Raw genomic sequence first — 16887 nt, 5'->3', positions numbered from 1 at the left:
GTCAGCTCAAACCATTCTAAATTGCTAAGAGCATCTGTAATTTCATAGAAAGGATAAAAACAAGCACATGAAATCAATTTTCTTTTGCTCTATCTTCACATTTATCTATTAGCAGATTTTCACAATATTCATAATATTGTATGAATGTTACTCTTTATATGGATTATTTAGAGTAATCTTGTTTCTGCTTTATTTATACTCACTTTTGTAACATAGGATTTATTTGCTTCCATCTATATGAATCATACTAACATTTGAAAACAAAATTTACAACAAATTTAATAATACTCAAAAGGTGTTGTAAATTCTGGAGATTATTAAAGATACCATCTCCTAATGCATAAACATATTTTTATAATTAATGTTATTGCTATGTAGATGCCCTGTCTTTTCAAAAATGAACATAAACCATCTTTTAAAATCAAATATCTAACGGAATTTTTTCAGAGTTTTTCATCTTAAGAAAATTATTTTTCATGTATAACATACTGATCATACAAAATAATTACATACTTGAATATTAAGCCAAACATAAACATAATATCAAACATTTCTCAATAGTTCAAGTAATACTTTTCATTCTTTTAAAGAATATGTAATATTTTTTGAAAAGTTTTATTACTTTAAAAGACATTCTGTGCTATTCTGGGCAAGTAGAGACCTCCTATTAGTATATGCCCTTCAGAGAAAAACTAAATTCTATTCATCGGCCACTTCTCTAAGAGAAATCAAACCTTCCAAGAACAATGAACTGAGGCCTTTTGAGAAGCATGTATCCACCTGTAGGAATCCTTGCTGTGGACATCTGTTGTTTTACCAGTCTTTGAAAACCTTCTTTTTTGTATGGGAATAACCACTAGGATACAGTGATCCATCGGATGTAGTTTTAATAGGGCTGTCAGTCAAGGTGCTCCACAGTCTCCTGCCAAACAGATAGGCATACACCCTATCTCATGGGAATCTGAGGCTGAGTCCATTGGCATCTATTCATCCCAGCATTAGAGCCTTGAGAAGACTGTTAGTTCCAGCCACCTTGATCTCTGGAACCACCTTGGACTGGCTCTGTCAACTTGGTTCATCAGCATATTCTTCTGTACTGTGAACCAACGTTTATCTTTAAAGAAAAAAAATCTTTGCTTGATTAAATTACCATTTCAAACTAAGCAGTGTAATCTATTCAATATCCTACTAGTTTAACCTGGAGTGCTATAGAAGGCTTGGAGAAACACTGTAAAAAAGTTTCCCCAGGGGCCGGCCGGGTGGCGCAGCCGTTAAGTGTGCACGTTCCACTTCAGTGGCCTGGGGTTCGCTGGTTCGGATCCTAGGTGTGGGGACATGGCACTGCTTGGCAAGCCATGCTGTGGTTGGCATCCCACATATAAAGTAGAGGAAGATGGGCACGGATGTTAGCTCAGGGCCAGTCTTCCTCAGCAAAAAGAGGATTGGCAGCAGTTAGCTCAGAGCTAATCTTCCTCAAAAAAAAAAAAAAAATTAGTGGATTTCGCCACTGTAAAATAGAAAAAGTTTCCCTGTAATTCACTCATACACAATTAAGATTTTTTTTTAACGTGACATGAGTATCTCTCAAAAGCTTAAAGTCTAAATTAAATGTGCTGGCAAACTTGCTCTATTTATAATTGAAGATACATAGAATGAATAATTACGCCTTTGATGAATATGAAGCCAAAAAATTAAGTTCACCACGTGGGAAAACTCTTGTTGTTATCATTTTTTAATGTGCAAAGGCTTTTGTATGCAGAAGAAATATCAGCATTGCAGTAGTAGGATGAGCTTTCAACATTTGTTCTTTGAAGAAAAACAGTGTAGAGAACAGCTCTGATCACATAATCAAATATTCTGGCTTTATTGAAAAACACTCAAAATTCAGGGCAAGCCCACACTAATAGGGTCTGTCCAAACGTTTACTGAGAACACTTCCAGGTTGCCAGGAATGAAATGAATTCTGGACAGTGGACCACAGAAATTTTATATGCTTAATTTTAGAGATTCAGGACTCTAATAAAATAAGTTGACAGAATCTCACTTACTGCCTTCAAAGTACCTCTAGGGAGTTTCATCCTACAGCCACTTGAAATCCACAATACTTTAAAAGCTCGAACTTCCCTAGCTCAATTCAGAGCCATGAGAAAGAACATTCTGTTCACCCTGTTATTGTGTTTGGTGATCCAAAATAAAGCTCAGGATAAAGGAGGAGAAACATGTTTTTACAATTCCATTGAAATCACTCTATTTTTTCACCAAACCCATTATCTCTTTTCCATTATCTATCATCTAAGCACTTTGCTGTGGGTGTCTCATTGTGACAGCATGAACGTGCTTATATTGTGAGCGTTTTGTTGCTCTAAGAACACCGACATGAACAATGTCAAACACGACAAGATGTGAAAGAGGATTATTGCTGAAGATAACCCTAAACACTCAGTTTTAAGGGCAGTTCCCATTCTAAATAAGGAAATAAGAGTGTCCAGTCTATTTCTGGCAAAGGCACTATTGTGCTATATACCGAACACGTCAATTAACTTCCTTGAGCTCTTTTATTCATTAAAATTTTAATTGACAAATTGACAGCAAATTTATTTTTTTGCAGAAACTTGTTTTTGAAAAGTATAATCTCATTTAATTATGAATTTTGCCTTTCTATTGAGTTTAAAGAAATACCTCAGCTATTTTAATCAAACCACACATCCTAATAAAAACTAGTTAGTAGAAGATTGAGGGTATGGGAATGAAGCGAAATAAACATTTCTTTAATTGACTAGAAGTTTTTTCTTTATAATACTCCATATTATTCACCTTTAAAATCTCTCCCTCTTCATACACGTGCACACACACAGATTACATACGTGAATACACATATGCCTATGCATACATGTCTCAGGCCTAGTGAGTTAACTGTCTGTTAATACTTTCCAAAGATGAAAGGGAGAGGCTTAGAATACACGTTTCATGCTAGTGTGAGACTAGGAATGAGGAACATACCATATTTTACTTATATCTTTGTTCTGGGAAATGCCTTATATATTTTGCTTGGGACACAATAATATTAATTATCATGTTAACATTTAAATATTCTGAGTTTAAGTGCTATAATAGAGAATAAATAAAAATCTTCTGAACTAAGTATGATTTATCATAAAGAAAATATTGTCATGAAAGTAACTTTGCCTTTATTTGGTTTCTAATAGTCTATAAAATAATATCTGTTGCACTATATGCTGTGCTAAAAACGAGACATATATTAAGATTTTCTTTTGCACTGTCTTCTCCTCCTGCTTTGCTGTTTTCTTTTTTTAAATTTTTTTTGTTTTGGGGGATTTTTTTTTATTTTTGTTACTTTTGATTCTTTCTCTCCCTCTCCCTCTCTGTCCTCCCTACCCTCTCTCTCTCTCTTTCTCTCTCTCTCCCTCTGCCTCACTCCTTGCCCCAACTCTTTCTTTTTTATACCATTTTATTAAGGTTTCACTGTATTCCAAGTATTTGGCTGAACACTTAAAAACATTTTTTGTTTTTAATCCCCACAACAACCAGAGGAAGTAGGTATTTATTATTAATTCAGTTCTCAACTTTACATTGTGGAAATGGCGTGTTTGACATGTAATGGAAGCCCCCCAACTCAATGCGGATTGTCCATGGTGGGGCCTCAAATCAAACTCCAGTCTAGTCTGGATCAAGTTACTCAAGGAGAAAATCTAATTCTCATTTTTAAGAGAAGCTTGGTTTACCTTTCTATTTTCATCCATCTGAGTTGATCTTTCTGTTAGTCACTTTTCAACTGGACGAATTAGCAAGGTTGATCTCCTTGAAAGTCTAATGTTTTGTAATGATTCTTCTCATAAACTCGTGAATGTATGGTCCTTATTGCACAATATATTTTTATACCTTGAAATACCTGCTTTCTGTTTTTGCATTTATTTATTAATATTTCCCCTATTCTAGGCCTTAGCTGAAGGAGAAGATGTAAAACCATTTTATAATTAGTACAAATCTAGAGTTTTGATAAATATGTTCCATAATGAACCAGGACTAAAATAACTATTCTGAACCACACTAAGCCAGCTCTTTTACAAACCTTCCCACCTGTGCTTTATCTATAAGAAGGTTAACCAGGGGCTGGCCCTGTGGTCTAGTGGTTAATTTTGGCATGCGCTGCTTTGGCGGCCCATGCTTGGTTCCTGGTGCAGACCTACACTGCTCATCAGTGCCCATGCTGTGACAGCAACCCACATACGAAATACAGGAAGATTGGCACACATGTTGGCTCAAAGTGAATCTTCCCCAAGCAAAAAGAGGAAGATTGGCACAGATGTTAGCCCAAGGCGAATCTTTGTCACACAAAAAAAGATTAACCATCAGCAGGTTGCTTTTGTTGGTTCATAATCCTTCTACTGGCACAAAGTTCTTGCAGTGGTCCTCAGTGGGGGCAGTACCGCTCCACTAAAGGGAGGCTGGGGCACTTGCAGAGGTGTTTCAGTTGTAACAGAGACTGAGGGATACTACAGGCTTTAGTAATCCCAAACCAAGGAAGTGAAATGTCTTTCACAGCAAAGGATCGCCTCATGTCTTGAACAGCCTTAAAATGTCCCACTCAATTTAGGACCTCATGTGCACAGACTTCATAGTTGCTAGTATTTGTCAGTAATTCTGTAGACATGTTGCCTCTATTTCAATAAAACTTATTTCCCTGCACTTCTTGCACAGAATGAGTTGTTTTATTTCTTATAAATCCTAACTTTCATTACAAGTAAGTAGAAGCTGGGCATTTTCCTATCAATACATATTTTAATGTATTGTAACATTATGCATTACTTTTCTTGTTTCTTCTTTAAATTACAACTGGAGAATTATAATGACTTTATAAAATTATGTATATAAGTAGGCTATCTTATCTATGATTTTGATTTCAGCATTGAACAGGGAGTGTTAAAATGCTTAATATTTAAAAGATGGATGTTGGGTCTGATTGGGATGAAAAGCACTCATCTAGTGAAATTCATGAGACTGTGTTTTCAAATTTTTCCACACACTGATGGATTTGAGGCCAATTCATTGACTACATCCATGTAGAACCAGGCAATGTGAATCAAGTGGCTATGTCTTCTTATTTTTCAGAATATAGTGTTAACATGATATGATCTTTCATTAACGATGATATTTCATTTTAAAATAGTTAAAATGTGGATATATTGTTCTGCTAAATGTTATATATGAGTTAAATTACATAGAGACACTTCTCCTACCTGATGGGGCCAAGAAGTTGAAGACAGCAATGTGAAGGATTCAGAGGAGCAGAGGGGACTATGCTAAATTCAATTGAATATGTCCCATCTCAAAATGGTTAGTACTATCCAGCTCCAACATATTGTTGCCATGTAAGAATGTAGGTTAAGAGCAACCAAGTCCACATATTTCTAAAGAGAAGTTTGAAATCTTGACCTTATTTAAAAAATAAAACACTTCTTGGGCCAAATATGACATATCTGGGACAGAAAGTGAATACATATTATAATATCTGGTATAGACCCACATTAAAAGCTTCATTTTAAAATAAAGAAATGCTTAATGCAATAAGACCTACAGTAATTTATTTGAATGGAAAGAAACACTTTGTTCTATTTCTCTTACTGTTTTTATCTGTACATATTTATTCACAATGTGTTAAATTATTTTGCTGCTAGAAATGATGTGATATAAATTTAAAGTAAGATTTTGAGTTGAAATTTGTGAGTGATATTCTTTATCTGTAGCCTGTAGCACTAATATTTAGGGATTAAGTAGTAATATAGACAAATAAATAAAATATGAATTAAAAATATTGACATTTGTATTGCGATTGAAAGCATACAAACTTGGTCATTTTCCCAGTTAAAATCAGTGGGTGGTTCTGTAATGAAATAGCCCAGAGAGTGTTACAATTTTCACTGCTAAAATTAAATTCATTAAGTAGATCTTTTATAAGAGTACTAACTTCCCAATCTAAGAAAAAAGAGAAAAAGATACATTAGGAAAAAGAGAATTCCTGAAAGCTCAGGAAAATGTGAGCTTACTGATTTGTTTTCTGTGAGATACATTTTTAAAGGAATATTAATATATGTTGTCTTGAACTAATCAGTTAGGAATTTGAATTCCCCATTTCACTCATCGATATTCTCTCCCTAAACAGACCTAAAAAAAGGTCAAGCTTGCTGAAATCTATAGATTTAAGAAGAATGTCTTACAAATACGTTGTAGCTTATCTATGAAGTTATATTTTCAAAGCTAATTAGGCACCAAACTCATAAGCTGGATGTATCCCAAAACTTTGGTTTATGATCACTGCTGGTGAAATCTGGCATTTGATTTTGTTGGAGAAAAGCATTTATATAGAACAGAACTTTTCTCGGTCAAAAGGAACCAAACAGACAAAGCTAAAGAATCTCTTCAGTTTTGTTTAGACTTCGTAAAATAATATTCTACAAAAATTTAATACTGACCCATGAATACCAGTGACAAGGAAGATCAAATTCCCATTGATTTTGGTGCAGTTTATGAATTTGTCAATGTTACTGGAATCCACAGTCTGAGCTGACAGCAGTGATCCCGTGCCAATGCCATCGCAAGCTGTAGAAACGAGACTCACAGTCAGGGAGTTGAAAAACTGTTTTTCAGTCCATAAATCATTGCATTTTCATTATAAAAATGAAAAAAATTCATCATAAGACATAAATTTTCTAACAAATAAAATAATAATTCTTTCACGCAACATTTACTACTGGGCGTGCTTTAAAATACTGTCCTTGCATTTTAGTCTAGTGACTATGATTTGTAAGAATTACATTTTATAACAGGACCCAGTGTGCATACGCAACACTTACATACCCTGACTACAAAAAAATCACCTATTTTAAAATCCATCCTAAAATATCATTTTTAATAATTTTAAACACTGGTCACTTTAGTAAAATAATTTCATAGCCTAATGATGGTCTGCAACCTGTGGTTTTAAACACACCAGTCTAATTAAGAATAGATGTTAAACAGAGTCCTACTGATGTGAGTGGTAACCAGAATCAAGAGCCATTCAAATATTCATAGTTAAATTGAGTATTACCTGTGCTCTCTGAAGGCTCCACTTAAAAAACAAACAAGCAAAAATGTATACGTGTGTGTGGAGAAAGAGTCCAAAAGTAACTCTAAAGTTCACCGTTTTTACAGGCACTCTTTGATGCCTTGGAAAGCTTAATAACGTTTGGAAAAATTAGGCCACTTTCATCCTGCTCAATTTAAGCTTCATTCCAGCAAGGGATTTGAGCACCCTAGCTGGAGCGATTTCTTCTTCCACTAAAATTCTATAATATGAATTATCTGCAACATTTATTTAACACACGGTAAATGTTGTCATTTCATGTATCTTATCTTTCAAAACATTTTTTAGACCTGGAAATAAATGTCACGTTGCATGTCTCTTTGTGTCATCTTTCATGCATAGCAGATCATTATGCACACAGTGGCAAGCAACTAAGATGTGTTCTTGATGCTAAAACAATCATGTGAACTGTTCCGCATAGCTTCTAAGATTCGCTACCTATAGGATGAAATGCAACTTTATTTTTTAGTCCCTATCAAAGTTAACTCTGAGTATTATCTGGATCCTTTTAGTATATATCATTCAAAACCAATAATACACACTGTTACAACAATTGATACTTTGGGGAACTGTTCAAAGTCATAGAAAAGTGTGCGTGGGAAGATTTGGTGGTACGAGAGCTGTGTCCCGAGAGACTAACTTAGTCAGCCCATTAAAAGGTGAAAGAAAAACCTTGGTAGAGGCCCCTGTTCTGGCTAAAATAATCTCAGCTATCACTCACCTTTTGGGCAAATATCAGTGCAAGGTTTACACATTTTAATACCATTTTCTTCTACTTCCATCTTGGAACTAGGACAGGCACGCACACAAGAACTGGAATCGACCACAAAGTTATCTGACAAAACAAGGTAAAATTAGTAATGATACTGATGTTCAGCAAACAAATTTAAAACAAGATATTTTAGGCTTTGAAAATGATTACCATCATTGATAGTATATATGTCTTTTCCCCTAAAACAATTCTCTGTCTAAATATCTCGACCTGAAATCGCATCTACAACATTGACATTCAAATCCAGTGGCAGTGACTATTAACAACGTACTTGCTTGACTACTGCTCCACATCCTGAATTGCCCCCAAAATAGAGGGAATTTATTTTATAGTCTTAGGAAACTACGTGACATTTAGTTTATGATTTTTCAGTAGTTCCACTTCATTTCATGGCATGATGCAAGTTTGAAGTCTAAAAATACTTCCCATTACATGAAGCTCAAGTTAAACTGCCTTAGATCAAGAAAGTGCACTTCATATCCAGGAGGAAATGTTTACTAGATTCTGTCTATCCGTGGAGTGCCATAGAAACCATCCCAAAGTTTTTCAAGAAGAAACAAAATGAAATTTGAAAGGGCAGTACTTTAGGAAAGGTATACTAAATAAACTAGTGACATCTAGTTACCTGATAGATTGGTGAAATGTTTGGGAGTCCAGGGATCTGGAATATTCCAGGATATTCCCTCCCCAAAAAAGGACAAATTATTGCATCTAGAGCATCCTGGAATAAAGGGAAAACATAATACCTTCTAGACCACTTTGGGTTTTGCAGGCAGCATCCTTCCATGTCTGGGAATACTGCTTCTGGCCCAATATTCAGTGGTATGGAAGGCTTCCAGCCTTGAAGGGGCCCAGAGCAGGAAAGGCATGTGGCGCAGTCCAGGCTGGGGTGCAAGAAATTCTGCTACTTGGGTTATAAACCCAAGAGGATCTATGATACTGGAAGTATCTGTGTTGAGAAAATATGCCATGTGGAGTTATGGCAAGTCCTAACTGGAAAATCATATCAGAGACCTCTAGGATTCTAGATCTAAGCCAGGCCATCCGAAGCATAGATTATAACCATTTAACAAACATCTTCTAACATGTTTCTGGGTCCTGGTAAAGATAGAACACTTAACTATGGGTCACTGATTGACCTTGTAGGCAGAATTGCCCATCACCAACAAGATTTTATTAGAAACATGATGTCATAATGTTGCGCAGGTCCAAGAGAAATCCACTGTAAGACAGAAGCAGTGCATTTGGGATTGGATGTGCACAGGGGCAGAGGCATAAGTGAGCTGCATAAGCAGGTGGTCCAGACCCCCATGTCATACACCATCGTGCTGGCACTTCTCACTCAGCTCATACATCTTGCTGCATGGGGGGCCGAGAGAGGGTGCTTGTGACAAGCTGAAAGAGGAGACAAAAATTAAGCTTGGCATGTGGGTGCAAGCAGTTGAAAATGGATGGCAGCTGCCCTGCAGCCTCACTCAGGAGTGGACTTGAAGGAGAGTGGCAGGGAAAAATCCTACCAGTGGGCATAGTTCTGGGTAGTGCAAATAATCATTTACTTTGTGTGGAAGTGACCTGAGCTACGAATATAATGGACTCATGAGCACTGGCTTGCCCTGGGAGAAGAAATACTGGAAAATCTGAGATTGAAGGGAGTCTGGGGTAGAGGGATATACATGAATCTGTGGGAGTGGGCACAAAGTGTGAAGATCTTTGTATTCCACCAGAGGGTGTCTACCACAAAGGAGGCACTTTGTTTAGACTACGTTGCAGCCTGATCCTGCTTCCTTTCCCTCCTCCACAGGTCTTGATTCTGAGAACACTCCTTAACAACTTAATCTCAGTCTCAGGGGAACCCAACCTGCAACAGGTGCATATACTGTATATTACAGAGCCACCTTTTCTGCAAGGTCTTTAGGAATACTTCATATTTAAACACTTTCTCATTTTTGCAACAATTTATGCTAAGTGGAATAAATAAAGATTAAACATAGCCTCATATTAGTTAGGTTCAGGTTTTGCAGCCAAATGAGTTTCAAAAAATATCTGTTGTTTGGAGTTTTTTAATTCCAGAATTCTGGATTAGGGATTGTAGATCAGTATCTAGAGGCTAAATGTCTATGCTTTTCCAAGATAGCTACAGTTTAGCAAATCATGCGTTATGAGCAAGGCCCATCAAAGATTTGAATTTTACATAGGTAAATACTGACGTTCTTTAAATTAATCTATAATTTGATAGGCCTAAAGTAAAGCAAGGATGGAAGTTTGTGAGTTACCATGTGTAAAGTAACTAGACATGCAATATCACACAGCCGCTCCCAGTGTTAGGTACTTGCCACACGTAGGACCCCAGAGCCTTCAGATGAGCCACTGTAAGGACCAGAGTAAAGGAAAGGGGACGTAGTTCACTTTCCTGGCCCTTCTTCCACTCCAGCTCAACCCCTGGGCCTCAACCTCAGGCCTTGAATAAAAGGGAAAGCACCAAAAATCTAAAATAAAACCAGTTTTGATTGTCTTTGGGATAAGTCACCATAATTTGAAGATAGTAGAGTAGGAGGATATTTATCTAAGAAAAGGAAAAATGTCATCATTGAGCCCCATCCTTCCATACTTTCAAGTCCCCTGTTTTGCAAGGGTAGCAGCTGGTGGGATACAGGGTAACTTTAGACAAGAGGTTATTAGATCAAAAACATATGTTTGTGGGCTGGCCCGGTGGCACAGCAGTTAAGTTCGCACATTCCACTTCAGTGGCCTGAGGTACTCAGGTTCAGATCCTGGGAGCGGACCTAGCATCGCTTATCAAGTCATGCTGTGGCAGGTGTCCCACATATAAAATAGAGGAAGATGGGCACAGATGTTGGCTCAGGGCCAATCCTCCTCAGCAAAAAGAAGATGATTGGCAGCGGACGTTAGCTGAGGGCTTATCTTTCTCAAAAAAAGAAGAAAAAATATGTTTGCACATCCAAGTGTTTATGATGAAAAAGTCCTTAACATCCTAGAGTTAGTGTGCCTGTGACTTTAAAATGCTAATTCACAGGCACGTTAAATTTATATTTATTTACATATTTATATGCATAGTTTATATTTATATAAGTAAATATATAAATATATTTAATAATAATGATTACAATTGCCATTGTTTTCAAAGACTTGTTTGTATATACTATCCCTCTGATCCTTACTCCCTATGACTCTGGGAAAAAGAGAATGGAGATGTGATTATTACCATCCACATCTTAAAGAGGAGGAAACAGAAAACTAAATAGTTAATTTAAAATCACATGACTTATAGGTTGGCAAAGCCAGAACTCATATCCACTCTAATCCCACGTCCCTTACACTTCCTACTCCATCCTATGCACAAAAAGAAGAAAACCATAGTATCTGTATTCTGTAGGCTGTAAAGCCTTCTTTTAAATGAGTATGTAGATGAATGTAGTGAATTTTTCCAGCCTTTTCAATAGGAAAACATTGACCACTCCAAGCAAAGAAACTGACTTGAGCAAACATCAAGACATATATTGTACTGAATTCTTGATGAAAGTTAAGCTGGTCACTTTGAATCCCCAGGAAAAGTTATCAATTTGGTAAAGACCTTAACATTGCTTTCATATCTATCGTTCTTGTTTAAGATTAGATGTGATATTAAAACTCTAATGCTATGTATTCTATTACAAATAAGTAATCAGAAATAATTTTAGGTAAAAATTCATTGTTATCAGAAAAAGACCTCACTCATTACATAGTTTGCCGCGACTTTAATCACTTTTCTGGGAGACAGCATCATGTGCAAAAACGTGGAGGTGTAGTGAAAATGGTGACTTTAGAAGTCAATGACGCTGAACTCTAACCTCAAACATGCTACTCTTTTGCTGAGACTTTGGACTACTCACTTTAGTTTTTGAATTTTAATTTAGTTATTTGTGAAATGATAGCGATAGTACCCACACCCAAGGAATTCATCATTATTGTTACAAGTTTCAAATTATAATAAATTTACATGAAATTCTTTTGTTTTTAACTGACGGTCTAATTAATTTGGCTATTCTTATCCTGTTACTTACGTGGGCACTTCTTGACACAAAATGCTCCATACGTGTACTTTGCATTGAAGTTATGCTCCAACTGAAAGGTGGTTGGATTGTAGACAAAAGTTTGGGGACACTGAGTAACACATGCTCCACTGTCATTGAAATTCATGCAGGCCTGTAACACAGCAAATACCAATTTCATTTGAAGATAACTTTCCTCATGCTTGTTAAAGGAACACTGACGCAACAGTTTTGTGAAAAGGTTGTTTTTTACTTGATATTCATCAATTTTATAAAAACTGCAAAATTTGATAATTTTGTCATTGTTAGTGTTTATTTTTTAAGTCAAAATTTGTTTAAGCCCTCCAAAATTTTACAAGACTACTTTAACAATGTGTGTAAATATACTATCTATAGTTATTGATGTTCGATTTGCTTAGAATCTATCCACTAATTTGTAAACAGAATTGGTTTAAAATATAAAGTTAGCTAATGGTGAAGAATCATTTAAGCTCACACTTATTCAAAGGGTTTGTGTTTAGTCTTAGAGTCTGGTACTGACAACTAAATCCCAAATTCTGTAGGCTAGACTTTCCTTAAGCTGGCGTTTGGAGAGTTCAGTGATTTATGTTACATGGTTAAGTCAATCATCACCATTGTACAAGGAGACAACACCATGCTGGCCATTTAAACTGGACTCAAAGAAAAGGCTCTGGCAGGAGACTGGTCAGTTGTAAATGTAGGCTGTGTAATATCCAAATGTAAAGAAGCGCCCATAGTTAGTCCGTATTTAAATAATATGATGCCATTTCCTGGATGGTCTTTTTCATAACGCCACACCATTAAGTAAAAGCTCCTAAGTTCAACTAAAACAATTAGTTTCTTCTGACTTATACATTTGTATTGAGTCCCACCTTGTTAATATTTTCAAATGCATTTGAGGAGAATTAAAAACAATTGTTCCACCTGAGAGTTAAGCATTTGATATAAAAATAGAACATATGTATAAATACATAAAAACAGATGATTAACGAAAGAATAGATGAACTAATTCTCAGAATTAAAAAATTAAACCTTCATAGAAATAATTTGGGCTTTGGAAGGCAAGCTAATGTGAACTCAAGCTATATTTTACATTTCTTCATAAATTGTATGTATGGTTATTAATAAGCATTAATTTATTCCGTTTCCTCAAAACATTTTCTTCATCAATTGTTATGTTAGTAAGTACTTTGTCACAAACATGACAATTCCCTGGTGATGGTCTACAGAGACATAATCAGAGCGAGACTCACTGATGACACATTATTCACCACGATGACACTTCGAGGAAGAACATATTAAAAACCAACCTAGAAAACTCAGAAAGTTTTAATTTATGACTACAAAACTTCATGTGCCCTCATAATTGCTTTACTAACATACTTTCTGCAGTGTTGTACACAGATTTCTTGGCAACAAAGGAATGCAAGGCAGAGGAATAAAACAAATTTACCATCCAGACAGCGTACAAAACAACACAACTTACACCAAGGCCTCGGTCTGGCATTCTTGAACATTCTGAACCAAATGCCAAAGTGGAATCACTGGCCCATTCCATAGAAGTAATGAAATGAGAATTCTGAAGCTCACTCAGCACTCTATCATAATAACGGAACCGTGAAAAAAATGCAGTGAAAAGCTAAGAGAAAGTTATGGCTATGTTGGTGTTTACTGTTGTTATTGTTTTGGAATTGTTAACACAACACCCGTTCAGTATCCTCCAAATCAAGCTTCCATCCCAGGTCTGGTGATTGGCAAGAGAAGGGTCTCAGTTCAAGAGCTGCTGAGCATCTTCCTGGAATGTTTAACATTTTTATTTTATTTTCTTCCTCCCTATTCACTTCTGCAATACATACTTTTGTTTCCCTATAGTATCAAGGTAGACAAGTTAAGTTTCCTATGACATTAGGATATTACTATCCATACCATAATAGCCATAATTTATATTTTGCCTATTTTTGGAATTAAGTGCCAATTTGAAAAAAATTACTCAATTCTAAATATGCGTGTAGTTTCTGGATATTTGAAAAGGGAAAAAAGAAAATAGATTCTTATGTTCACTTTTAACAACAAAAACAATTTCTTATTTTATGATTTTTAGCTTAAAATGAAATAATATTCCATGTATATGAAATTACATTAACTACCGCTCACAGAGTTGCTTGTATGTATTCAAAAGAACAGAAAGAATGGTATCAGGGATATCAAAATGTAATTAAGAAGAGCCCCCAAGAAGCTACAAATGTTAATTTTAAGGAAGTAAAAGTGTCCTCTTCTAAAATAAAAATCACACAGATTAGCATGTAAATTTCTTAAAACATGCAATTATAAATCTTATAAATTTTAAATAATATTAGCTTGCAAACAATATACACCGAAAAACAGTTAAATTCATAAATTTATCTGCTATAATCTTGAAATTTATATTCAAGAAATAATTGTAAGTGCCCCCACTCAAAAGACTCAATGATGTAACAACAGAAAACAGGTAATTACTGTAAATTTTGGAAGAATGTTATTAGCTTTTAAAGCGCTATCTCAATATGTTCCCTCACATTCTTCAGTGTCTCACTTGCAACATAAATTACATCAGAAAGACTTAATTCTTGTAGTAGAACAGAACAACCCTAGTTAATCAATAGACACTCAGTGAGGGAAAGACTTCTAGGAAGGCAGAGCAGCTTTCTTAATCCTGAAACCGTTAGACTTGATCTTCTTTTAATATGATGTTAAAGATTCAATGCGGCTGAGTCAAATAAGGGTTGAGGAGTGCGACCAAGAGAGTAAGAGGAGAGCTCCCAGACTCACAAAGCAGTCGGTGTCCTTGGGTCCCGAGCAGCCCCCAGCACATTCTCGATGACAGCAGTCACTGACGTAGGGTCCGTAGCACCTGCCATCACATTGTTCTGCACACACTGTCCTTGTCACTGCAGAAGACAGAGATGGGCCTCGATCAAAGTCAGCCACCAAGAGAAACTTCTAAGGTGATTTGGAGTAGCTGAGAAAAGCTGAGCTCTGGAATACCAATTTACTCCACCCACCACTCATTCAATTTAGCAAACATTTACTGAATGCAGTCTGCAACAGATCAAAATGACTGTAGAAAAACCTTCAAAATTAACACATAAATTTGTTTTTATATTCTTTCTTCTTCCAGCAAATACTTATAGTGCTGTATAAAAATCATACGATTTAGCAGAAAAGAATCAAATTTGAAATAACTGAATGAGGCATTTCGGCAGGTTGGGAGAGATGGAGCCAGCAGAGACGTCAATTCACAATGTGCACGGTAAGGTCCTACAGCAGAATGTGTCCCCAGAAATGAATCCAAGATTTTTAGTAGTCAATGTAAAAAGGAAATATAAACTCTTACATGATTCACATTATGTTTTATGTGATTCATATTATATAGAGATAGATAAACTGATCTGTAATAGCACAATTGTTTCTATTCCTGAGATTTAAATAAATTTTCTACCAAAATTTCTCAAATAGAAGGACCTATGTAAGGAATGGAGCGACATAAAAGAGAGAGAGAAAGAAAGAAATAAAGGAGGAAGGAAAGAAAGAAAGAAAGAAGGAAGGAAGGAAGGAAGGAAAGAAAGAAAGAAAGAAAAAGCAGAAAGAAAGAAAGAGAAAGAGGGAGGGAAGATGAAAACACATACATAGCAAACACAACAAAAAGCATCATTGGTCTTTTCTTATAATGTCCTTCATTCTAAGCTAACAGCATCATATCAAGGTACGCTTTAATGAAAGCAATGCTATAGACTGGGCATCAAAACTATAGTGTTGAGGGACACAATTCTGCTTATCTCACTTATTCCAGAGATATTTTGAAAAAAATAGAGAAATGAATTTTACAGGCTATGCAGCATATTGCTTCTTGGTTTTTGTGTTTCCACTTGAGCCTTGTTTCTTCCCGTGTCTTTGACTAGTTCTCCAAAACTTCCTTCACTGTTACTAGAGTGAGATTCCGCTCCTTAAACATTAGTATTCCCCAGAGTTGATCTTGACAATTTTCTATGGGCTATGGGCTCACATCTGGATGAAATCACCCATCCTCTACTTTGCATACTACTTATAGGTAGATGACATCCACATCTGAATTATCAATTGAGCTGCAGCATGTGTTTCCATCCGTCTACAGAAATCCCATTTAGTTACCCCAGGGTGTACAAAATGGAATGTAACTTGCTTTCCTACCTCCACCAGTGAGGATATCTTTTTTCTTTGTTCCGATATCTCAATGATTAGTAGCACTATACATCCAGTAGCTCAGCTAAAAATCTGGGGTGTGTTTTCTATTTCTCCTTTCCCCTCACCATCACCTCTCATACCTAAAAATATTATCAAGTGCTAGCCATAAACATTCCTCGTTACTGTCTCTCTTCTATACTCCAACTTCACTCAGAAACTTATCCCTAAATTATTATACAGCCTTCTAAAAGTTTTTCAGATGCCAATTAATGCTCCATGTTACTTTAAAAGAAATGGCTTGAAAATACAAGCCACTGCCTATAAATCTGTGTTGTTTCACAGTATGAACTTACTTGCCATCCCTGTGTCAAAAGAGTATATCCTTAGCAAGGGATGAAAGTCTTCCATCAGTTGACCACCATCTCTATCTTTACTGGTATCTCTCACTACTCTCACTGTGCTTCTCACATCCAGCCACAGAGAAACACCACTTGTGATTCCTAATTCCTTGTACCATAAGTAATTTTGCCTTTTGTCATTGCCTTTCGACAATGTATTCCTCCATGCTAAACCGCCCCCCCCTCCCCCGTCTAGCAAATACTTATCCATAAGATCCAGTTCTGCTGCCACAGATAGCCTTTCAGATACATCTTCAGGCTGAGTTAGTCTATCACTCTTGCTTCTGAACAAGCAAGAAGATC

General features: G+C 36.0%; 1 protein-coding gene across 4 annotated transcripts in view; it reads right to left on the bottom strand.

Moving 5' to 3' along the window:
* Positions 1-16887, bottom strand: part of ERBB4 (erb-b2 receptor tyrosine kinase 4) — a 1114677-nt gene that overhangs the window by 312322 nt on the left and 785468 nt on the right. For all 4 annotated transcript variants that reach the window (XM_046644934.1, XM_046644936.1, XM_046644933.1 and 1 more), the window contains exons 6-9: positions 14795-14913; positions 11978-12119; positions 7866-7979; positions 6492-6618 (exon numbers count right to left, since the gene is read on the bottom strand). In XM_046644934.1, the coding sequence (XP_046500890.1) occupies positions 6492-6618; positions 7866-7979; positions 11978-12119; positions 14795-14913 (502 nt within the window). The remainder of the gene's footprint in view (positions 1-6491; positions 6619-7865; positions 7980-11977; positions 12120-14794; positions 14914-16887) is intronic.

The sequence above is a fragment of the Equus quagga genome, chromosome 17 (genome assembly GCF_021613505.1).
Source record: "Equus quagga isolate Etosha38 chromosome 17, UCLA_HA_Equagga_1.0, whole genome shotgun sequence".
Taxonomy (NCBI): domain Eukaryota; kingdom Metazoa; phylum Chordata; class Mammalia; order Perissodactyla; family Equidae; genus Equus; species Equus quagga.
Note: the sequence above shows the minus strand (reverse complement) of the source record. Positions and strands in the feature narration are given on the sequence as shown.